At 45.1% G+C, this 24,860-nt stretch overlaps 1 protein-coding gene across 1 annotated transcript in view; it reads left to right on the top strand.

Annotated features, from left to right (window-relative positions):
• The window catches only part of CACNA2D2 (calcium voltage-gated channel auxiliary subunit alpha2delta 2), a 935,072-nt gene that overhangs the window by 708,607 nt on the left and 201,605 nt on the right, over nucleotides 1–24,860 (top strand). Inside the window, exon 6 of the mRNA XM_054977462.1 lies at nucleotides 5,810–5,948. Coding sequence (XP_054833437.1) covers nucleotides 5,810–5,948 — 139 coding nt within the window. The remainder of the gene's footprint in view (nucleotides 1–5,809; nucleotides 5,949–24,860) is intronic.

Here is a 24,860-nt window from a genome sequence, read left to right as displayed (position 1 = left end):
CAATCAGGACACTTGTCTTTATATATAGATAGATTTTTACTCTGCCTTTCCATATAGCTCAAGGTGGCTTGCAAAATGATTTTAAAATTTCCAAATTAAAAACCAAGATAAATTTTCTCCCTCTCCTTGCCTTAAAAGATGCCTCCCCTTCACACCTCCTTAAAAGCCCTGGCAAATAAGCACTCCTTACAGCACCTCCTGAATATCTCCAAGGAGGGGGCTCCCCTCGTCTTCTCAGGAAGCCCATTCCATAGAGCAGGCACCACAATGGAAAAGGCCCAGGCTCTGGTTGATGCCAGATGGACCACCGTAAGTGGTGGAAAGCCAACAAATGGCTACTTGAGGATTGTAGTTGGTGCACTGGGACATGTTGAAGGAGACAAATTGAAGTTGGAAACAAACTGGCAGCCAGTGTTAGCTGTTTCAAAATGTGTCCATTAGGTGTTAGGTATTGATATGCGTCCATTAGGTGTTCTGGACAGTTGGCACATTGTTCCTGTCTCAGGGTGGCTTCCAGCGATATGCATATTAGGATGAGGCTGGAGTCTGTGAACGTGACAGGAGCCTGACCTTGGAATCAAAAAGAGTCCAGTAGCACCTTTAAGACTAACCAATTTTATTGTAGCATAAGCTTTCGAGAATCAAGTTCTCTTCGTCAGATGCATGATCCGAACTGGTCAAATACAGAAGAGGAGGGGAGAGAGGGGAGAAAGAAGGGGACATATATCACAAGGGGACAGGATGCAATTAGCAGGGAGGCAACCCAAACATTCCTTTGCTAGTAAATGTAAACATCTCCTTTTGGTGTGGAGTCAGTTTGCCGTGTTAGTTTGCAGCAGTGAAAGCATCCAATTACTATGTAGTATAAGCCTTCAATGACCACAGCTCTCCCTGCCAGCTGCATCTGACAAAGAGAACTGTGATCCCCGAAAGCCCACCAATGACGCCTGGTGTGGGCTTTCGGGGATCACAGTTCTCTTTGTCAGATGCAGCTGGCAGGGAGAGCTGTGGTCATCGAAGGCTTATACTACATAGTAATTGGATGCTTTCACTGCTGCAAACTAACACGGCAAACTGACTCCACACCAAAAGGAGATGTTTACATTTACTAGCAAAGGAATGTTTGGGTTGCCTCCCTGCTAATTGCATCCTGTCCCCTTGTGATATATGTCCCCTTCTTTCTCCCCTCTCTCCCCTCCTCTTCTGTATTTGACCAGTTCGGATCATGCATCTGACGAAGAGAACTTGATTCTCGAAAGCTTATGCTACAATAAAATTGGTTAGTCTTAAAGGTGCTACTGGACTCTTTTTGATTTTGCTACTACAGACTAACACGGCTAACTCCTCTGGATCTATGACCTTGGAATGGCGGGCTTAGAGCAAACTGTCCATGGTAACTCTCTGCTGCCTGGGAACATGGCTTCTCCCCTGGCACACATCATAGGCTGGCTAGCAGGCTGCCCAGTGGCGGGAGGAGACCCAGAGGCCGTCCTGCGAGGAGCTCCCCACGGGAACTGACCAGGGGTGCCTGGCCAGGCTAGCAGAGGGTCCTCCCAGATGGCACTGTGCTGCTAGTGGCATCATTCCGGGCCCATGTGGGGTTTGTGTTCAAGGAGGCAGGAAACAGGTGTTGGTGACAGTCCATAACAGCAGAGAGGCAGGAGGTGGGCATAGGCAACACTGCCCCTAACAGAGTTCTTGGCAGAGTCTTAGAGAACAATGAAGCAGGAAGCTGGCATCGTCCATAGCAGACTCCATAACAGATAGGGTCACTGGCAACCCTCTGCAGAATTTTTGTGTTAGACATATTGCAGTGTTTGTCCCCATCAGTTTTGAGGATTTTTTTTTAAAGGCATCAAAGTTGCAATGTTGCTGTTTTAAAAAAAATTAAAATTCAGGGCGGGAAACCTGGATTGGTTGCTGTTCAACCAGTGAAGATGGAAGGGGATAAAGAGGAAAGTGAAAGCAGGGCCGGCGCGCCCATTGAGGCCAGGTAGGCAGTGGCCTCAGGCGTGGGGTGCCGGAGGGAGCGCAGGAGGAGGCGCGGGGGGCGGGAGCACATGCCACAAAGCAGCAGCCTCCTATCCCTCCCGCCCTGCGCCGCTGCTGCCGCCAGCACAAGCCCCTGGCCGGGCGCAGCTGCCGTGGGCAGGCATCTGCGGCGGCGCAGGCAACTGAGCAGGAGAGCTCGGAGGCCGCCTGCCACAGCGATCAGGCCAGTGGTGGCACGCGCACTCCTGTGATGACATCACGCGTGTCGTCATCACGCAGGCCGGTGTGTGCGCGCGCTTGAGCGTGCGTGGGGAGCGGCCGGCCGGCCGGCCGCAAGCACAGCAAACCCTTGCGCCGCCCCTGGGTGAAAGGCAGGGCCGGAACCAGGCCTCACACCAAAGAAAGCATTCTGCACCTTAAAAAAGCTGCACTTTGATTTAAACATCAGGATGTGTGCGCAGGGAGAAAAACTGCAGAAAACCTGGGGGGAAATCAATGCTACATCTGATGGAGCCTTTCAACAGCCGAGTCTGCACAAGTCTATTTTGCCAGTTCAGTTCCCATACTGCAGTGTTTTTTTCCTGCCCTTCTGCACCAGATTTGCCGCCATGAATAGTCACTCCTGCCACTATGCGGCTTTTCCATGGCTTTCCTAGGAGCACTTATATCACAACTTTTAAAAAAAAATGCAATCTGCGGTCTGCTGTTTCTCTGAGCACACTCTTTATTCTGTTTTGGGTGTTCCACCCTCTTCCCTCTCTCCTGCTCTCTGCCAACCATCTTCATTCTGATTGGCTACTCTCGTCTATCCAGCCACTCCCGCCCTTTTTCCTTTCTACCTGACCTCCCCTTTCCTCTATTTTTTTTTTAAATGTCCAGGGTAGGATCAATGAATCGCTGGTTTGAAAGCATGCAGGGGAACATTCCCTTTTTATTCTTTTTTGCTTTGGCATAGGTAAAATATTGTATAGGGGGCTAAATATCTGGGTATCAGAAATAAAGATTTTAATATTAAGTTTTAGATTCTCTTTTTATCCCATGGTAAAGAAACAGGTGCTCGGGGGCAACAGAGAAGGAGGCAGGAATGGAGCTTTGCCAGTGATGTATCGCTGCTCCAATGAGATGATCACTTCAAAATAAAATTCAGTTTTAAAAATATTATTTCTATTTACTTCTGGAAAAGAACATTTCCTTGTTCATGCAAATGATAAAAGCTTGTGAGTGAATCCCTCCCCCACTTCCTCTATTGTTTCCACTGTTTGGCTGGCGAATAGACAATTCTCACAGCCAATCATATACGGTGTTCCTTAAAAGGGGGAAAAAAAGCACTGGCGAATCACCCAATCAGGATTGACAAAAGGATGGTTGGAGGGTGGTGAGGCTGAAATCCAGCACTCTTGCAATGCATGTGCAATTCAGTGCATGTGCAAAGAAAGGAAGAAAAGGGTGGCACTGTGATGAATTGGTTTTGACAATGCAAGCACTCATGATCCCAACCCATTTGGGCATGGTGCAGACTGAAAAAAACAGGGCCACACAGACCAAACATGGGAGGTGTGAATGACCACATACAAGTTGATTCCATGTCTTTTGGTTTGACTTCAGTGATAACGAGGAGTTATGTCCCTGGTACAGAAGGGGTTAACGTGCAAAATGCAAAAAAAAAAAAAAGTTTTGTTTGAAGACTCTGTCTGGAGAGAAATAGATGCAGTATGGGGCCAGAAGCAATGTGTGGAGTTCAGTGTGAAGAGGTTTGTATGCCTTTGGGAGTTCACGTGAAGACAACAGCACCTCCCCCTCCCCCCACCAGTGTCTGTCCCTGGCATTGGTATTCAGAGGTATACAGCACTGGAACCTGGAGATTAATTTGGCTATCATGGCTAATAAACTTATCCTTAATGAATTTGCCTAATACTTTTTGGAAGCCATCTCTTGGTGTAAATTATTACGTGTTGCACTAGAGCATGTAACAAAAATCCCAATAGCTGCTTATCTTCAAGAGAAGGTGTTTTCAACAGAGAAAGGAGAAATAAAGGTGGCGAGGGGAGAGGGAAGAGGTTGCTTTTCTACTTCCTCTCCTCCTACCCTTTTTCAAGCGGGTTTTGTAAAAGACTGATTCTGGGAAAACTGGATCCAGCAGTAGTAATCTTGCTCTCCTCAGTAGCATATGTTTTTGCCAACGTTGGAAGAGAATGATTTCTCAGTTCTGTAGCTCCAAGAGGGAAACATTTTTGCCTCTCAAACAGAGTAAATCTCCTTATGAAGAACAAAAGGGCTCTTGGTTAGATCTGCCTGCCAATATTGTGGCAATCTGTGTAGGGAAGGGAGGGGGAAGTGGTGTGTGAAAGAGCAGGCGCATATTCCAGCTTCAGCAGCAGGGAGTTTGCCATCTTCCTACCGTAATTAAATATTGTTTGCATTGCTTATTGACAGAGCACTAAGCTCCACTCCGTTTTAATTTGTTCTTTGATAGTCGCCTTTTCCTGCTAATTGATTTTCAAGGGGTTTTTGTCTGATTTAATACCTGCCGTGCTGCTGAAAACAGAGAGGCAAGGTTAAACAGAACCGAGAAAGGAGCCAGAAATCAGCACATCTTCTCCACCAGTTTGCTTTACAAACCTTGTCTACCTGATGCAAAAACTATGCATTTAAAAAAGATTTAGTAGCTATTCCAGTCCCAGCCGTTTTCATCCACAACTCCTGCTGCTTCTGTTGCTATGGTGTTAACTTGAGAAAGGGCTGGCAAGCGTAAACGTCCTGGTATCCCAGCAACACTCACCCTAGGGAATGGGATGGGACAATTGCCTGTTAGAGAGGCACTGATCCTGATGTATTGTAGTGGTTAAGAGCATAAGCTCGGAGCTGGGCATTTGTTCAAAAGTGAACTCAGCCTTGTACTAACTGGGTAGCCTTGGGCCTTTTAACTTCAACCCTCTGTCTGTATTAGGGAATTGATTATAATAATGACCCACCTTAAAGATTTGTTTTAAGGAAAGCAGGATTTTGATGTAGGTATTCTCAACATGAAAATAAAACTGATGTACTCAGGAAGGGATGTTAACCGTTAATCCTTCTGAACAACTGCTATATGTACTGACAGAATTTACAATTTAGAGATATTTATTATATTTTACAGTATTAAGGAACTGGTAATTTGTAAACTTTCCATAAAACTACATTAGTTCTAAAGCAAGGGCTAGAGACTGTTGTGCAAGATGTTTAGTTGTTGTTTATACTAGGTTGTTTTAAGCCATTCCGCATTCAATTATTCCATCTGTAGACCCAGAAGTATTACTCTTCAGATGGAAATTATTTTTCTAGTACAGTTTTTTTATTAAAACATTAAAGGCCCCCATAATCAGCTACCTGGTGGTTCCCACCACCCGTATTTAACTGCTGTGAACAGCAGCAGACTGTGAGATAGTCAGCAGGTAATGCACAGCTCCTTCTAGTGTGCCGTAATTAACATGCAGATGCCCCCACGCTTTGACTGGCAAGAGTTGGGCTGCAATATTGGAGATACAGAGTGGCTTGGTCAGCATTGTGGAAGCATATGGCTGCTCACTGACCAGTGGCAATGCACAGGGGCATGTACCAATGACATTAGAAGCACTTCTGCCCAGTCCGTAGCTGTGTGTCTGCACAAAGCCTTTATCTCTGCCCCCAACACCACTGTTCATGACTTCTGCAGAAACAGCATGGGGACCGCTCTTCCTTGGTTGCCTCTCAGTAGTAGTGGCACTGTACTACCTGCCACACTGTCTCACTAACTGCTGCTGCCTAAAACGAGTCTGAATGTCCTCTTTTCTTTTCCTAGGATGGTCCAGAGGGAGAAGAAATTGAAGGAGAACCATCCAACTCCTTGAAGCTAGAATTCATAGATGACGTAAATTTTAAAACGAAGGTTAACTATTCTTACGCTGCTGTACAGATACCTACAGACATCTACAAAGGCTGTGAGTCCCCTCCACACTTTTTCGCAGAGCTCTGCATTTTAAAACTGGAGAAAATCCCTTATATTAGCTAAAGAAGCTTGATACATAACACTTGAAGTGGAATTCTTTTATCTTTGCATCGAGGTAATGGCAAAGTGAGCTAGATCAGGTCTGCCCTTTTTTCATTTGCAGCCCTCCTCAAAAGGTTACTGAACAACCAAAAGATTTTTGCCTTCTTGTGTGCTTAAGGTTGTATCTGTTCCTGCCAGACAACTTAATGCGTCGCACCTGTTCCCTGCTTTTGGCACTGGACTGCTTGGTCATTCAGAGTGATTGGTAGAGGACTGGTGAATGGATGGTCCTCTCTTGCAGCAGGTGTTGGATTAGATAGCAGTCCCTCTTGAGATACAGTATTTCAAGCAGGTCTATGAGAGGAACACCATATTCTAGTTCAGGAACTGTAGGAGAAAAGACTTGCCCGCTTAGAGAAAGCTATATTGTAGGGGAGAAGAGGCTGAGTTATCTATGTCCCCTGACTGTTAGTCATGCAGAGAAGGAAGAGGGTGCCTTGCCTTTGGTGCACTAGTTGCTGGTATTGGTTGCAATGGGGAAGTAGAATCTTACTATGTGTCAAGGGAAGTGGAAAGCTAATGCAAAAACCTTCAACTCTCGAGTTGCCAAGACTCCTGCATTTCAAAATTTGATTGATTTATTCAGTAATGAAATCATGAGGTTTGTACTAAAACTTCCAAAGACTGCTTCCTTGTTTTTAAAATGGATAGGCTATAGAGAGAAATGTTTAAAATCATGCCCTCTAGCCATGGCTCAGCACAGATTGAAGCTCCCAGGCCTGTTGAAATTGGTGAATTTAGAATGCTTCACTGTGTATTTGACTGGGTCCTTGGCTGTTACACAAAAAGCAAATTACAATCCAGCCTTTAGTATATATTGTCAGCCACATGATAGTGTATGAAGTTTTTTAATTGATTTTTTTAACAAAAAAAACCCCCTTAAATATGAGGGACAACTTCTGATCCTTCTGTAGTTCTAAGAAATCTCTCCAGTTGCTTCACTGATCTTCTGTTTCAAACAGAGAAATGCTGAAGCCTTGCAGATAAATATTAAGGACCTGTAGAAGTTCTATTTTAGAAAGCCCAGAAAAACTGGAGTAAAACTTGTGTATGGACTGTAGCTGCACTGCACCAAACCCTCCTGTTGCTTTTTATTCCAGTGGTGCTGTCAACTGCATCTCTTTTGTGATGGGCTGCATGCAAGCTCAGCTGCTTGATCCTTCAGTATTGATCTGGTTCTGGCTTTAGAGACATACTCTCATGCCAAGCATTTCTTCTCTTGCAGGCTATAAAGAGTGGCTTTAGAATGGGCAGTTGTTTTCTAGATAATGGTTTAAAAGTGCAATTGCCATTTCTCTAGCACCATACTGAAGATGTCTCTCCTGTGTGTCTCAGTGCCATACCGGGTATCTGGCATTGTGTGCATGCTCATTACTACCCACTGTGCTGCATCTAAGGCTGCTTTTCCCTTGCTCTGTCACCACCTCTGACTTTTGCTTCATGCCTAGGAAAAAAGTTGTCTTTGTAAATGCTCTTTTCCAGAACAATGTGATATATGCACCATTTTTACTACAGGTCAACTAATTTCCATTTGATGTTCTAAAGTTCCTCACGAACTGGGCTGTTTCATGGTTCGCAAACCTGCAGTTTGTGGAAGCCCAATTTTCATGAACTTCCATGAACTGCTCTGCCAGTTTGTTTGGTTCATGTTAAACCAAGCCAGCAGGGCTGAAATGCTTTGCAGCAGCAGGGGAAGGGGCATTTAAACCCCCAGATCAGTTGCTCGGCGGGGACTCCCCCCCCCCCACGCAGCTGATTAAAGCCAGCGGGGTTTAAATGCTCCTTCCATGCCAATGTGCAGCAGCACGGAAAGGGGCATTTAAACCCCAGGCCCTTTCCGCGCTCCAATGGCAAAACTGCATGCTTAAGCCAGCAGCCCTGCCATTCCCTTCACCCGCTGCGAGAGCAGCCAGGGCTCTCACAGCCAGTGAATGGAGCATCCAGTGGCAGCAGGGCTACAGATTTAAACCGGCAGCCCCGCCGTTCCTTTCACCGGCTGCGAGAGCAGCCAGGGAATTCCCTAGCCACTCTCACAGCTGGCAAAGGGACTGCCCGGCAGCAGCAAGACTGTAGGCTTAAGCCGGCAGCCCTGCCATTCCCTTTACTGGCTGCAAGAGCAGCCAGGGGATCCCCTGGCCGCTCCTGCAGCAGGCGAATGGAGCGCCCGGCAGCAGTGGGGCTGCAGGCTTAAGCCGGTAGCCCCGCCATTCCCTTTGCTGGCTGTGAGAGAAGCTAGGGGATCCCCTGGCCACTCTTACAGCTGGCAAATGGTGCACCTGGCAGCGGCTGGGCTGTGGACTTAAGCTGGCAGCCCCTCCGTTCCCTTCACTGGATGCAAGAGCGGCCAGGGGATCCTTTGGCTGCTCTCACAGTGGGCAAATGGAGCACCTGGTGGTAGTGGGGCGGCAGGCTTAAGCCGGCAGCCTCACCATTCCTTTCACCCACTGTGAAGCAGCAGGGAAAGGGGCATTTAAACCACCACATCAGCTGCTTGGCAGGGAGATACCCACCAAGCAGCTGATCCAAGCCGCAGGGGTGAAATGTCCTTTTCCTTGCTGCTTTGCAGCAGCACAGAAAAGGACATTTACCCCACGAACCACAAACCAGTTCATGAACTGGGCAAGTTCATTGAACTTCATGGTTCTTGATTCATGAAAATTGACAAACCACGAATTGTGGTTCGTCGCATTTTCTTGATTCGTGTCCATCTCTACTGTGAAACAGTGGTCTGTCCTACAGAGACTAGAAAACCTCAGATTTTGAATCAGAGGACATAGAGAAAGTAGAGAAGTGAAAAGTTCCATCTACATGTGAAGTCTGCAGTATCCAAATCATGTGTACAGTTTTCATAAAGATGGGAGTACACCAATATAAGGAATGTAGCCCATTCAATATAATGCCACTGTTTCACTGCACTTGAATCATTGAAGGGCAAACCTGGATGTGTCTGCAGGCATTTGCTTTGCACATGTGCAGGTATGAAACTGAGATTTCTAATTTTGCTGGGGGCCACTGGAGCCCTTAATTTCTGTCACAAGAAGGACTTGCATTGAAGACGTGTATCTAGTCTTGCCCATTGTGAAGGTTTTTGAAGTGGACAGTCTTCACTGTATAAACACTTCTGACAGATTTTCGGTCTTGTGGGAATAGGTCCTAGGTGTTTTCAGAAGCTCTTAGTGCTGCTGCCTGTTTACAGTCCTATTAGTGCTTTGTGCCTGCAATGTTCATCACTGGTAGGAAAGGAATTCTTTCTCATCAGGTCTGAAACAGCCACAGCCGGGTCTTGTAGCTTCACTGGAAGCTTTGGATCTTTGTTATCCCCTGAGCAATTGTCTCTCGGTTAACATAGGAAGATGGAAAAGGAAAGCTACTCTTGACGCTTGGCTTTACTCAGCAAGGTAATAAACAAGGGCTTCAGAAGGCTTTTTATAACGTGGCAGTTGCCTGTGTTTGAGAGACCTTAATTGGCAACCAAAGGCACTTCTCAGACCATACCTCAAAATACGCTATACATGCTCAAAATGTTCTTATGCTTTTGGAAGCTCTTTCATTTGCTCACAGTCAAGTGGGTGTGTTCATGAAAGCAGGGCAAGAATCACAATGACAAGACTCTGATCTCACAACTCAGCCCATCTGGGAGGAGCAGCTGTGGGGGCAGCCATTAACAGCTTCATGTTAAGGCTCTAAGCCTATACCATTGTAGTTTCACAGAGGCTTCTCTTTCTAAATGATCCTTTTAATAGAGAAGGGTTTTATATCCACAGCATTAAAAATATTTCATACCTGTTTATAACAGGTTAATGTATGCTAGTACACATTCGGATTAGTGGAGGGGAATGCAAGCCATCCTTCACTTGTCCCCTTGTGTGCTGTGACTGAATGAGCCATTCTGTTGTTTGTGTGCATCAAAGAATTGGCAGCCCTTTCCCGCAGCCCTGCAGCTGACCTCTCCAGCAGCCGCAGCATATTTTGCACTGATTTCACTTCTATGCTGTTTCCGGCATGGTGTAGATAAGTGGAACAAACAGCAGCAGGTGGTGGTGTGTGCTGTTCAGACTATTAGCTGTCTGGCATGGGTTCCTCAGCCATGCGTGCCAGAGGTTGCACGCAAAGACTTTCTGTGTGCAAATGCCCACTGAGTTTGCCCAGTTCCTCCCTGCTCACCTGCTTTCAATTGCAGGGGAAAGGATTTCAGTATGCTCCCCTGCCTTGTGCATATAACACATACTAGAAAGAACAGCTCTTGGTCTCCCTTTAGTGGTTGCTTTGAATATCAAGATTAAGTCTCTGGCACCTGCTAGCTACAAAACTTTAATATGCTTTGAAAGTTTCTCCATTAAGTCACTTAGAAATCTAATCAAAAGCGACATAGAAGCTTAACTTTTATTGCCTTTCAGCTAGACTGTAAGGTGTGTTTTCATTATAAATTCAAATTAATATCCTTGTGTAGAAAGGCTAATTCTGGTTAACTAACAGTGGTAGGAGGCACAGAGTTATGTTGGCCAACTGAGTCAAACTCACTTGCCTAACCTCAATTGCAATTCATGGTAGATCATTTGAATTTGAAAATCCTGCTTTGTCTTCTGATGCAGACACCCAAGTAGTAGCTCCTTTACACTTAAACCCTGTGCCTGCATGAAGAGTGCAAGTGAACACAAGTGCACAATCCCTCTTGCTCTTGACTCACTTTGTTGAGGCTTTGCGACAGCTATCTCTGCTCTACCTGGCCTCTAGCTCACATTGTTCCTGTAACCATGCAGTCTGTCATGCACCTTTATACAGTCTAGTTGCTGGCATAAGTGTACAGAGAACCACATCAATGGAATTATTTCAACTGCATCAGCATCAGTGGATTAGAAATTGCAATTAGTTTTATTACCAAGCTAGTCCAGGCTGAGCAGCTAATGAAGCAAATCGTGAGAATGGGGGGAAGAGAGCACAGGGGGGATGAGCAGGGCAAAAATGTGCATAATTTCTAACCTCCTGCTCTTCATACATTATAACTGCTGCCAGAGCTACATAAATCAACACACACTGCTGAGGAACAAAATCACGCAAGAGATTAACTCACTCTGGGGAGTTGCAGCCTACTCGAAAGAGAACAATATCCAGAATATGACTGAGGACCAAAACGGGGTGGAGCACAGGATTTTCCATGGGAAAGCATCTCACTAATCTGGAAACAGCGGTTTCAAAACACTTTCAGATTGCTTTCTCTTATGGCCACCACATAGCTTGGCTTACCACATGGATCATCCCCAGCAAGGGAAGTCTCTCAGTTCCAGATCAGCAACATGGACATTCTCCACAGTCTGGAGGCAAATTGTATGGCAAGCCAGACTTCATGTTACAACCATTATAAAGGGTAGCAGTTATGGTTATGGAGAGGTTGGTCCTTAAAACAAGGATAAGGAGAAACATGTAAACATTTCTATGTCATGGGAATAGAGTTACAATGCAAAAGCCTCTTAGTTTGGTAAGATGGGAATAGGGTTGCCAGGTCCCTATACCCTCCTGGTGGGAGGGGGGGGATCTGGCACTTACCTTTAGGTTAAATCCTGTGTACGCACACTCCCAGCATCAACGCAATGATGTCAGTTTGGGAAGTGACATCATCGCACTGGCAGGGATCATACTCCCGCACTTAGTGCAAGGCCAGTTCAGCCCGTTGTGGCCCAAAATTGGCCCCTGAAAGGCCAGGAGAGTGCCTGCTGCCAGACACAATGCTGTCACTTGAGGAAATGATATCATCATGCCCGCTGGGAACACATCCACTGCCATCTTGTCTAGGAGGTTCCTTCCCTCCCTGATCCATTCCGCATGCCTTTTCCCCCCACTGGCCAGGTTAGTGGTAGCATGGGCCAGAGGCTGAGAACAGGAAATCCCTCACCTTCACTGGGGGACTGGCTGCCCTGCATGGGAGGGAAGAGGAAGAATTTGAACTTATCTACCTTTGAAAGAAAATGACAGAATATCATTACTTGTATTTTGCTCAGCCTGGGACTATATAGCTAGAAGTCAAGATGAGCAGATTCAGCCGGTGGGTGCTTAGAGAGATCTCCTTCAGACCTTGTGTTAACCCAGCTTCTGACACATCAGAAAATGACTCTGATGTCACTCTTCTGCACCAAAGCTGGCTGTACTCCTTGCCCTTTTAAACTTCAACTTGGTGCTTTTTTAGAGTTCCTGAGGCTTCTTAATTGCATGCCAAAACATCCCACTTCCAGCTGTTTTTTAAATTCAAGAAATTGTGGCAAATCATTAGGTAAGTGATGTCCTGATATGCTGCAAGGTTTTTGATGGAATTTTCATGGCCAAATATTGCAATTAGAAACATTGGTTCTTTTGCATTTGGAGGGTTTTGGCCAGCGGTTGCTTCTATGTGTTTGGCTATTGGTTTCTTTGCTCCAGAGAAAGCATGGAATTTTTTTCCTATAGGAAACGAGACCAGTAGGAAGGCTGGGAGCACCTTGTTTAGAAGTTGTTGTAGAGTTGGACATCATTCTTGATCCAATTTACTTGAAATTTGGGAGGTCTTTAGCAGACAGGCAGGTTTTCTGCAATTTTGATGTCATTTGCTTGAAAAACAGCCTGCCAGAAAGGGTCCCTCATAGGCAATAATGTATGTTGGGAATTTTGGAATTCCAAAATAACAACAACACCCAAATCCACGTTCGGAAACTATAATGTGCACCCAAATAATCTGGTAAGAATGCCTTTCCCAAAATCGAAATCTAAAAAAATCTGAATATTTTTCAAGTGCACATCCCTATTCTTTCTCCCAAGATCTTTGTTATTCATAGTACAACTTATCTTCAGACTTCCTAATGCAGTTGTTATCAGCATGAACCACCAATGATCCCAACACGCTTTGTAACCTACTAAAAGAGTGTGCGTTGCTCTGATACAGCATTTTAATTTTGCAAGTCTTTGCATTCCATGTGATACTGCTGATACTAGGCCAGGTGGAATTAATTTTGAGATCTCCTGAGATTTTGTATTGTATGCTTTATCAAGCTACAAAAGTATCATATTACCTTAACATGTCCTGTGGTCGCTTGAGAGCATCCCAGTAAAACTTACTTTGTTAACCAAGCAATCTCAACCATGGTTGTTGGGGGTTTTCCGGGCTGTATTGCCGTGGTCTTGGCATTGTAGTTCCTGACGTTTCGCCAGCAGCTGTGGCTGGCATCTTCAGAGGTGTAGCACCAAAAGATGGAGATCTCTCAGTGTCACAGTGTGAAAAAGATGTAGGTCATTTGTATCTACTCAGGAGGGGTGGGGTTGAGCTGAGTCATTCTGTAAGAGTTTCCCAGGGTGTGGAATGCTAATGGCGGGAGGCTTCACTGAATCCTGAGGAGGTTCTTTTGCATATGGATTGGTGCTTGATGTGCTAATCTTCTCTGCAGGGCTATTGTCGGGTGTGGAGTGTTTTGTTGGCCTGGTGTTTTTCAGAACTGGAGTCCATGCTCTGTTCATTCTTAAGGTTTCTTCTTTCCTGTTGAAGTTTTGCTTATGCTTGTGAATTTCAATGGCTTCCCTGTGCAGTCTGACAAAGTAGTTGGAAGTGTTGTCCAGTATTTTGGTGTCCTGGAATAAGATACTGTGCCCTGTTTGAGTTAGGCTATGTTCAGCCACTGCTGATTTTTCAGGCTGTCCAAGTCTGCAGTGTCTTTCATGTTCTTTTATTCTTGTCTGGATGCTACGCTTTGTGGTCCCGATGTAAACTTGTCCACAGCTGCAGGGTATACGGTATACTCCTGCAGAGGTGAGGGGGTCTCTGCTGTCTTTTGCTGATCGTAGCATCTGTTGTATTTTTCGGGTGGGTCTGAATACTGCTTGAAGGTTATGCTTTTCCATAAGCTTTCCCATCTGATCAGTAATTCCTTTGATATATGGCAAAAACACTTTTCCTGTAGGTGACTGTTTTTCCTTGGTTGTTTGATTCATCCTGGGTTTGATTGCTCTTCGGATTTCATTTCTGGAGTAGCCATTTGCCTGAAGTGCGTGGTTTAGATGATTAATTTCCTCATTGAGAAAGCGCGGCTCACATATCCGTCTTGCACGATCCACTAATGTTTTCATTATGCCTTTTTTCTGTCGGGGGTGGTGATTGGAGTTTTTGTGTAAGTAACGATCAGTGTGAGTTGGTTTCCTGTAGACCTTGTGACCTAACTGAAAGTTTGCTTTGCGGATGACCAAGGTATCCAGGAATGAGAGTTTTCCCTCACTTTCTTTCTCCATTGTGAATTGTATGTTCAGGTGGATGTTGTTGAGATGATTCAAAAACTCCCTCAATTCTTCCTCCCCATGGCTCCAAATGATGAATGTATCATCCACAAACCGGAACCATACACTGGGTTTGTGGGGTGCTGATTCTAGAGCTGTTTTTTCAAAATGTTCCATGTAGAAGTTTGCTATAACTGGGCTGAGTGGGCTCCCCATGGCCACCCCATCCATCTGTTCATAGAATTCGTTGTCCCATTGGAAGTAACTGGTTGTCAGACAATGATGGAATAAGGCTGTTACATCCTCTGGGAAAATCTGATTAATCAGTGCAATAGTGTCTTTTACTGGAACCTTGGTAAACAGGGATACAACATCAAAACTGACAAGTATGTCTTGTGGATTGAGTTTCAGAGAACTGATTTTGTTGATGAAATCTGCTGAATCTTTGATGTAAGACGAGGTTTTCCCGATGTGGTCCTGCAGGAGATCTGCCAGATGTCTAGCTAATTCATATGTCGGTGAACCAATGGCACTCACAATGGGTCGGAGTGGGACTGAATCTTTATGTATTTTGGGGAGTCCATATAGTCTAGGTGGCTGTGCTTCAGTCTTGCATAGTTTTCTGTGCGTGTCGGGATGTAGTGAGGAATTCTTGATCAGCGCATTTGTTAGCCTGGTGATTTTGCAAGTGGGATCTCGTTTTAGTTTTTTGTAGGTGGAGGGGTCCAGGAGTTCCTTAATCTTCTTTTTGTATTCCTCCGTTTTCATGATCACTGTAGCATTGCCTTTATCAGCTGGTAGAATGATGATGTCTGGATCTGCATTGAGGGTCTTGATGGCATTTCTCTCCTTGCGTGTTAAATTGCTGGTGGGAAGCTTTGCCTTTCGTAGAATCCTGGCTGTCTCTCCTCTTATTTCCTCAGCTTCCTCTTCCGGTAGATGACGGATGGCAGCTTCTACATTTGCAATGATGTCTTCCACAGGAATTCTAGTGGGGGTGACCGCAAAGTTTCCTCCCTTTGCCAAGATGGAGGTTTCTTCTGGTGAGAGTTGACGGTCTGTCAGATTGATGACAGACCGTCATCAATCTCAACCATAGTCTTCACTCATTTAATACTTGCTGTTCTGATTAATTAAGGCAATAATAGAGTGAATTGCAAGAATGATAAAAATTGCCAGATCCCACTTAACCTATAAGGTCCCATTCTACCACACAAACAAAAATGAGTTGGTTAATCTTACAATTCCATTATCTTATAATCAATAGGAGAAAATTATTGTATTGAAATATGTTTGAGAGAAGCCCTCTGAATATGCCCTTACTTATCCCTCCTGTTTGGAATATTGACTAGGTTGGATCTCAGTTTTGCAACAATTCCCACCCATCCCCCATATTCACCATGTTGACAATGGTTTAAGAGGTTGAAAAGTGGGCAGAAATGTTGACCAGGGAGGGAATGCATCTCTGTTGCCAACAAAACTGACCCAATGTATACTACTATTATCATAGCAACTGGGGAATTTCTTCCCCTTCATCTATTAATTTAAAAATAGGGAAAAGCATTGACCATTTGACAGACATTACTATGAAGCCATGTCAGATTGGCTATATGGCACCATGATGTAATTATATCCCCTAAATGGCTGGGATAATCCAGTGAAAAAAATAGATGACAGCCATTCCCAACAGCTGCTTTGTGGCTGCAGGGAACTTAAGTAGGGTTGGGGAACCCAACTCAACAGACCCAACTCTTTAAAAACCTGCACATCAAGCTTGTTCAGAGAGTTCCTAGAAAAGGCTCTGGCTTGTTCCAAGAATTCTCTGAAATGTATACTGGATATACTGCTCTTTTTGAAAATTAATAATTTTTTTAAAAAAAGAAAAGAAAAAGAAAGGCCTGGCTAGAGTTGCTAGGCCCCTTACCCTCCTGGTGGGAGGGGAGACCCCGGCACTCACCTTTTGAGAGTCCTTGTGCACACACAAAGCATGCATGCTTTCCTTGTGCGATAGCATCACTTCCAAGAGTAACATCATTGTGCCCAGTGGTAGGCATGCTCCAATGAGAAATTCATTGCACAAAGATGAAATTGGCAAAGCCCAAGTATGATTGTAATTGGTGTCTTGTCCTAGGAGCCTCCCACCCCAGTACATCTTGGATTTTGGCGGGGTCCATTCCCAGTCCCCTCCAGGAGGCTCAGTAGCCCAGGAAATCCAATTCCTCCTTATGGAACTCACACTTAGACAATTTGGCATATAGTTTGTTCTCATAAAGAGTCCTCAGAACCTCTCGTGCCAACTTCACATGCGAGTCATAGTTATCAGAATAAATCAGCACATCATCAAGATAAACTACCAGCCCTTTGTACAGGTATTTATGTAAAACTTCATTAATCAGGTTCACGAAGACTCCAGGTGCCCCCTGGAAGCCAAATGGCATAACTAAGTATTCAAACTGTCACAGAGGGGTGTTGAAAGCTGGCTTCCATTCGTCCCCCTCCCTGATGTGCACTCTGAAATAAGCAGCTTTTAAATCCAGCTTTGTAAAGATTTTCCCTTTAGCCACCACTCCAAGCAAGTCTCTAATGAGGGGAAGATGGTAGGCATTTTACATGGAAACCACATTGATTCCTCTATAATCAGTGCACAGCCACAAGCCCACATCCTTCTTGCGAAACAATACTGGGCCAGCATGGAGGGACCTTGTGGGCCAAATGAAACCCCTCTCCAGGTTTTTGCCAATGAACTTGCAGGGTTCCGCTTTTTCAGCCAGGCTTATGGAGTACAGCTTCCCCTTAGGAAGGTGTTGCCCAGGGATCAGTTCAATGGTGCAGTCTGTGGCTCTGTGAGGGGAGAACTCATCAGCCTCCCCTTCTTCAAAGACCTGGCTTAGATCCTGGTACTCAAGGGGGGAATTCCCCCAATTTCCTCCCTCATAAGGCACACCATTTCAAGCATGGAAGAGGGGTGGCACCCTACTTCAGGTCCCACATGTGTCTCTGACAATCTTCAACTGGGGAACACAATCAACCTGTCTTCCACTGTATGTACAGATCATGGTCATAGAGCCAGTGGACTCCTAGCACCACAGGAAATTTTACAGCAGGGCTTACTACAAAAGCTCTCTCCTCCCAGTGACTCCTCATCCCCACTGGAGTCAACTCAGTCTCGTAAGCGCAGAGGGTTTCCTTCATGGGGGTCCCATCCATTTTGCTCAAACCTAAGAGGCCCTGGCAGCTTCAACAGGTCGAGTCCTGCGACTAGAGCAGGAGCGATCAAATCTCAATTGCATCCAGAATCAATAAAGGCTCAAACCCTGATATGGGTCCCCTGTTGTGGGTGCACTAGGGCAATAGGGAGAAAAAAATAAAGTTCCTTTTGGCCTCACCAGAGGTGGCACCAGCTGCTCTCAGATCCGCTGGCTGGTGCCCATCACAGCAGGTCGCCACCATTTCCTGCCGGCTGAGCTTCTTCTCCCTTGCTGTTGGATGGTGTACTGTTCCCTGAATTCTTGGGTCCTCCCCTCGCTCTTGTTGCTGCCACCTCCTCATTGGCTTGTGATGCTGCTGCTCCTGGCTTAGGGCAGCAGGGCAAGCCTCACTTGGGTCCTGCCCTTCTCTCAGGGAGGGCCTTCTTCATGCCGGGGCATACCATGATGAAGTGGCCGCTGTCCCCACACTTTAGGTACAGTCCTTGTTTCATTCTTCTCTCCTTTTTGACCAGCCCTTTTGGACGGGGCTTGTCTCCCCCTCTATCCTCTGCAATTCCATACCATTGGCCTGCTTGATGTTGGAGACAGAGCAGTTTCACGACCTACTCCCTATTTTCAATCTCGCACACCAGTTGAATCCACTCCAGCAGGGTGCGCGGATCATCTTGAACCATGGTTTTGGCCTCCAGGTCTGGGTTCAAGCCAGCACGGAAGAACTCTATCTTCACCAACTCAATCTAGTCTTGCATTTTGGCTGCATGTGCCCAGAATTTGCGCATACTCTTGCACTGAGCAGTTTCCCTACCTCATGTGCTTCAGCTTGGTTTGCGCCCTCTCTTCCTTGAGGGGGTCCTTGTGCTGCTCCCTGAGTGTGTGCATGAAGGCCTTCATGCTCCAGAGTTCCAAAGCTCTGGCCGTGTAGAGAGTCACATACCATTTTGCTGCTGCTCCCTCCAGCCAGGAATCCAGGTAACTCACCCAGCTAGCTTCATCTGGGAAGGTGGGACCCCATTCCCTCAGAAACTCTGCCACCAGCACTGGAAAGCACCCCAGTTCCTCAGGGTCTCCATCAAAATGGGCTTCTAGCTTGCATAGACCCAGTGGCTGTTGAGGTGAAGGCCCCAAGGCCAGCCCAGCCTGGGCTCCATCTGGGTGAATGGATTTGACTGGTGACTGCACTGCCAGTTGGGCCCCTTGATCATCTGGAGGAGGGATCAGCTGCTGATCCCCTTGCAGTTGGGTGGCTTGATCTGGCCAGCCGCCTTGATCTCCCAGCTGCTCAGGTTGGAAGGCAGCCCTCATCATATCTTGGATATTGTCCATGAAGGCGTGCATTTTGCCCCTCAGCTCCCCCATCTTGGCTCGGAGCTCTTGCACCATATCAGCGTAGGTTGCTCCCAATGACTCCCTCTGCTCTGGTTCCTCATACTTTTCCTCCTCTCTCTCGAGGAGTCCTTTCCTCAGGAACAGACTCCGTACAGTTGGCTCTGCCGATGATCCCACTTTTTGATCTTCTTCCTGGCCAACGCCACACAAGGGGTCCATTCCAGCAGGGTGTCTTTCAGCCAATCTCTGTATCCAGCAACCCATTGGGGAAAACTGGTGCAGGGCGGTGCCCCAGCTTCAGCCAACACACACGCATTGGGCCTACACACATTCGCAGGGTCTTCGAGTTTTTCCTCAGTCTTCTCTGTAGCACCGGTATCCTTGTCCCCTCCTGCTGCCATTGTACGGGTGTCAGGATTCTGTGGTTGATCAGGTCCAAGGAAAAGTGATTCCTGGCAATCTGTAAGGATCTGCCAAGCAACTCTCAAAAGACTTCACTGCAAGCAGTAAAAGAACTTTATTGAAAACCTGCTAGTATCAGGAACTTACTCTATCTTTGCCAGGAATAACATTTACATGTAAGCATCAAGCATATATAGGTTTCCATTCTATTCTATAAAGAATAGAATAAATAAGATGTTGCAGTTTTATAAAGAGGAATAAGATCACATACTGGCTTATTGTATATAGCTTATAAGAGGTTACAGTCTGACAAGGGGGGAAATGTATGAATATATAATTAAATATATAATTGCTAAAATAGTTTGTAGATACAGAAACATTGATAAAGCTAGGGATAAGCAGAGAGAATTGCTATATTAATCAGTAACATGAAGAGATAAGATGAAATACTGTAGTAATAATGGAATGAGGAGTTTTTTTCCTTTTTGATTATTAATTTTTTATTACAAAGTATAGGGAAGGAGGTGGGAGGCACTAAGTATATGTAGTATATAGTAATGGGACTTAACAATTGCAATTTCTATTGCTATGTGGATAAATATTGAAAAAGATTAAGTTTTTGTGCACTCTGTATTCTAAGAACTCTTGTAGCGGAACTCTAAGATATGTTTTGCATACTCTGTATTTTAATAACTCCTGTAGTGCAAAATCTTACTGTTCCTTTGACCCTGTTATCCCCCCCTCTTCTTTCTGTACCCCTCTTTATTCTGACAAAAAAAGCATATATAGGTTTCCCAAATGCGGGCAAATTCTAAAATCTCTTCTCCCCCCCCCCCACCCCAGTCTAATGGTCAGCTAAGCTCAGTGGGAAGGCATCTATGCGGGAAAACAGCAGAAATGATGTATGGGATCTACAAGGTTGTAGTATCTTGTGCTGGCTCCTCTTCCCAGAGGAAAGAGGCCCTGGTGCAGTTCAAAGGAGTATAAAGATAACAGCAGGAACAAACGCCTCCCTTGCATAGTTTCATATTGACAAGGTAACAGTTGCCATCCTTTCAAAGAAAAAACTCAGCATTTAACCAGGACCATAACACAAAGCATTAAACTACAATTATAACAGCAAAGTGTTACTGGGTATGACAGATGATGATAACCACCTGATAGGTGTTTGTGCAGAGTCAATGGATATATGATTCTGATATACATTCATTAAATATGCAAAAGTTTTGGGTCCTAAACAACAAATACTAAAGTTCTCAGTGTACAATTATAACAGCAGGGTGTTGCTAGGTATGACAGGTGATGGTAAGCACCTGACAGATGTGTGTGCAACATCAATGGATATATGATTCTGATATACATTAGTTAAATATGCAAAAGTACTGGGTCCTAAACAAATAATGTTAATGTTCCTAGTGTTGTGTAACTCCATCTCAATTCTTTCTTCCATGGGGAACTGTCAAAAGAAGATGGCCATTACAAGAATCAATTGTTTATGCCTAGCTGTTTCACATATATTACTGTTTCTGAGCCTCAAGATGCCATGAATACAACTATTGTTAATAACAACAATTTCCAGTGCATGTAACTTTACCTCGTGCTTGATAAAAACCCTAAAGCAATAATGTTGACTCTGGGAGGCATACAAATCACTACAGTGGTGAACCCTGGCATGTAAAAGTAGAAAGGAAATCAGAAAATAGAGAACACAGTTGAGCAAGCAAAGGGGAGCATTAAACTAAATTTTATGGATTTTATGGTCAATCATTTTCTATAATCATCTCCAAAACTGGATCTGGGTATTTTGGTGATAAAACAAAAACTTCAAGTGTCTCAGCTTGCAAACTTTCTTTTTACAGCTTAACTTGACAGTGTTATATTTTATATATCTTAGACTTTGCAGGATGATCCCACAAAAGCTGACAGTTTCATTCACATATAATTGTGGGAGAATGGAGGAGTAGGTTTTTTTGATTTTTTTTAATAAAGGAAAGATATTTATTTCAGCACTGAAAGGTGAGAGCGCAGAAGACAGATTGTTGAGCAGACAAATAAATATAAATCAATGTATCTGAAATAGAGATGGGCACAAACCGGGAAAATTCCAAACCGTGCAATTCATGGTTTGTCACATTTCACGTACCACAAACCATGAAATTTCACGAACTTGCCACAGTTTGTGAACTGGTTTCATTCAGTTCATGAAAACATCATTTCTGGGTCAGCAGAAGGTCTGCAGAGAGCCCATCCCCCACATTGCCTAGGAAACTTATTGATTGGCACCAAGCTGTCTGCAGTGATGAACTGAAATATCCCATTTTTTTTTCAGTGATGAACTGAAATATGACCCAAACGAACTGGCCTAAAATTTGTCACGGTTCGTGGGAAATGTGCTCCCACAATCCACCACTTCGTGAACCACGCACTGGCCCAGTTCGTGACAAACCTCGTATCATATTTCAGTTCGTGCCTACCTCTAATCTGAAAAGCAGGGCATACCTGCAAAAGTAGTTTTGTTGGAGTTCATGTGTTTTGTTGTTTGTTTTTAAATGGCTACTTGAGCATTCCCATAATGAGGTGGTAGAGAACAGCAGTGGTGGTTTGCAATAAATAAAAGTTAGTTCCTACACAGTCATCATAAGGAAAACGATGTGTCACTCAGGCAATAACCAAAGCTGCTACATTTATTTAGATTTTTATTCTGGCCTTTCCAGAAGGCAACAATAATGGAATCTAACAGCTAAGATTCATAGTAAATAATTTAGTCAATCAGCAAGCAGATTTCAAAAGATGATAAAAATATTTGAGTTCAACAGCAATTATTCCTGGTAAAATAACATAATGCAGTGGGGCTCAGACTGAAAAAATAATGGACTCGCAAGCCCTTTCTATTCCTTCTGACTGGACACACACACACGTCCCCTCCCTCCCAAGGGTACCAATTATAAACTGAGTAACCACCAATGACTCTTCTGTGTATCTTCTGCCAGATGGAGTTGTGTGCCCAACACACCATACCTGCATTGCTGTTTAGAGGCCCTGCCTAGCTGCTGCTCCATACACTGTGCTTCAACAAGCGTTAGGGAGAGTCTGAGAAAATGGTTTGGCTCTGTTCCCTGGGTGAGGCTGAAGGTTTTATGAGGGGCAGTGAAGAATGACAAGTGTCTCCTTGGAGCCAATCTGTCACTTTCTTTATATCTGAGAAGGGTATTTAAGAGAGAGAGAAAAGTAGGTAATTTGCTGTTATTTTTTAAAGTGAAAAATGTGATGCTTGTAAAAAGCTTAGGTGATTACTATGATCCATATTCCAATGCAAGCAAATTATATGATCAAGTATCTTTTAGAGAAGAATAAGGCAAAGCAAGATTGAAGGTTAGTAACAGTAGCAGAAGATTTTGAGAAGGCATTTAATACAGTAACTTGATGGGTAAGAGAGAAATGGTTGTTCCATGGCAGTAAAAATATTCACACGTGTATTTGTGTGCTTATAATAGGTGAGAGAATGAGAGTATTTTCATGTTTATGTTCATTATTTGATTAATGCTACAAGCGATGATTGGCATGTGTGAAACAGCCATCACTGATTAAACATTATAGGACTGCTACAAACATTCAGCCTAATCCTGAGGGCCACTGCGGTGGTGGACTCCAGCTACCAGCACAAGAGTAAGGTCACTGATTAGTTCCCTACGGACACACCATGAGGTCAAGCAACACATGCCTAGGCCTAAACTGCATAGTGAGCACGCTGGAGACCCTAGCAACCCCAGCAACACTCACCAATCAGGCAGCAGCACCCAATGGCATTCCCCTGAGTGGCGTACACAGGCACAGCCAACCACCACCTGCCAATTAGGTCACAGCCCCTTGTCTCCATGTCCTTGTTTCACGACTGGAGCATCAGAAAACAAGGCGAAAGGGCTCAGTGACAGTGCAACCCAACAGAGAGACACACAGCTTGAGCAGCAACCAGTGCATCCCAGGGCTCACCACAGATGAGTACCTGAGTCCCAGTCCATAGCTGACTTGCCTTTTGCCAGGCAGGGAGATGACAAATATTGGGACATCAAGAGGGGAATACATGACAGCACTCCTAACATAGGGGGCAATCTTCATCCTCCCAACAGCAAACAGATGGGGACACAGTTGTTTACAGTCCAGTTAGAGCTTTGTGCCTGCAGTGTTCATCACTGGTAGGAAAGGAATTCTTTCTCATCAGGTCTGAAACAGCCACATCTGGGTCTTGTAGCGTCACTGGGAGTTTTAAGATCTTTGTTATCCCCTAAGGAATTGTCTCTCAGTTGACATGGGAAGATGGGAAAGGAAAGCTACTCTTGGCGCTTGGCTTTACTCAACAAGGTAGTAAACAAGGGCTTCAGAAGGCTTTTTATAACGTGGCTGTTGCCTATATTTGAGGGACCTTAATTGGCAACCAAAGGCACTTCTCAGAACATGCCTCAAAATACACTCCAGAGTATGCTTTCCTGGGAGTACGCATCATTACATGATATGAGGCATATTGTCAGGTGGATCTGCCTCAGGCTGCCCCGTAAATGTTCACTGCTAGCCTTGTCTGTAAGAGCTTGAATTGCTAAGGTGGTGCTCTGGGTGCATGTAACGGGGAAGGGGGAGGCAGTTATAGACTCCTGAGTAGAGGTGGGCATGGTCCGCATAACGGACCTAATTTTCCCACAAAGTTACCCAGTTCGTCGTTCGCGAACACGCCCATGGGCACATGTTTTTTCACGAAAGCGCCAAACTTTGGGGCGTTTTGTCCGTCTGTCCGTTGGCCCTTCATGCCAGGATTCCCTCCATCCCCGCTCAAACAATTTCCTAGGCAACGGTGTGGAGCCACCTTCCCCGTTTGGAACACACCGATCTTAGCCCAGGAAACCTTGATTGGCAGCTCTGTCAGCCAAACAGAGATCACCAGTGTTTCTGCATAAAAGACAAAGCGCGCGAAACCCCTCTTCAATTTGCTGGTGCGGGGACGCGAGTTAGCTTAGCAACTGCTTGCTGCAGGAAAGTTTTTCTTTTTGAGAGAGTGTTGCTTGTGCCTTAGGGCTTTGGGGCTTCAGTTGCAAGAGAGCTTACTCTATTCTCCATTCCCGTTTAATTTTTTTCTCCTTTCAATTCTGGTTTTCTTGAGATTACTTTTTTTTAAATCCTTTTACCGTACTATCGGGTTAATCTGATTTCTTTCCACTTTCGAGTCCTTGGGTTCTGGGGCTCAATTCCCCCCCCAAAAAAAAACTCTTCCTTTTTTCTGGGTTGCCGGTGGGTTCTATTGTGCTCTGACCCCACCCACTCGCAGACCCACAGTGGGTGCAAGGCAGCTTTGAGTGCTGTCTGCTTGAGTTCTTTCCTTCTTTCCCCCACTTTCTTCCTTGGCTGCTGATGAGGTGCAAGAGGATACTGCTATTGGGCTCTGTGAAACACCTACTGTCTGGCGACCGGCAGCTCGCTTTGGGGGCTCTCTTTGCTTGATATCTTTCTAAGCCTTTCACTCCCTCAATAGTGGGTGACTTTGGGGGAGCTTTCCTGCCTGGCTTTTGCGGTGAAGGGCGGGCTGCTACTGGCCTCTGTGAAACACCCACTCTCTGACGACCGGCAGCACGCTTTGGGGGGCTCTCTGC

Source organism: Eublepharis macularius, chromosome 4, assembly GCF_028583425.1.
Source record: "Eublepharis macularius isolate TG4126 chromosome 4, MPM_Emac_v1.0, whole genome shotgun sequence".
NCBI lineage: Eukaryota > Metazoa > Chordata > Lepidosauria > Squamata > Eublepharidae > Eublepharis > Eublepharis macularius.
Note: the sequence above shows the minus strand (reverse complement) of the source record. Positions and strands in the feature narration are given on the sequence as shown.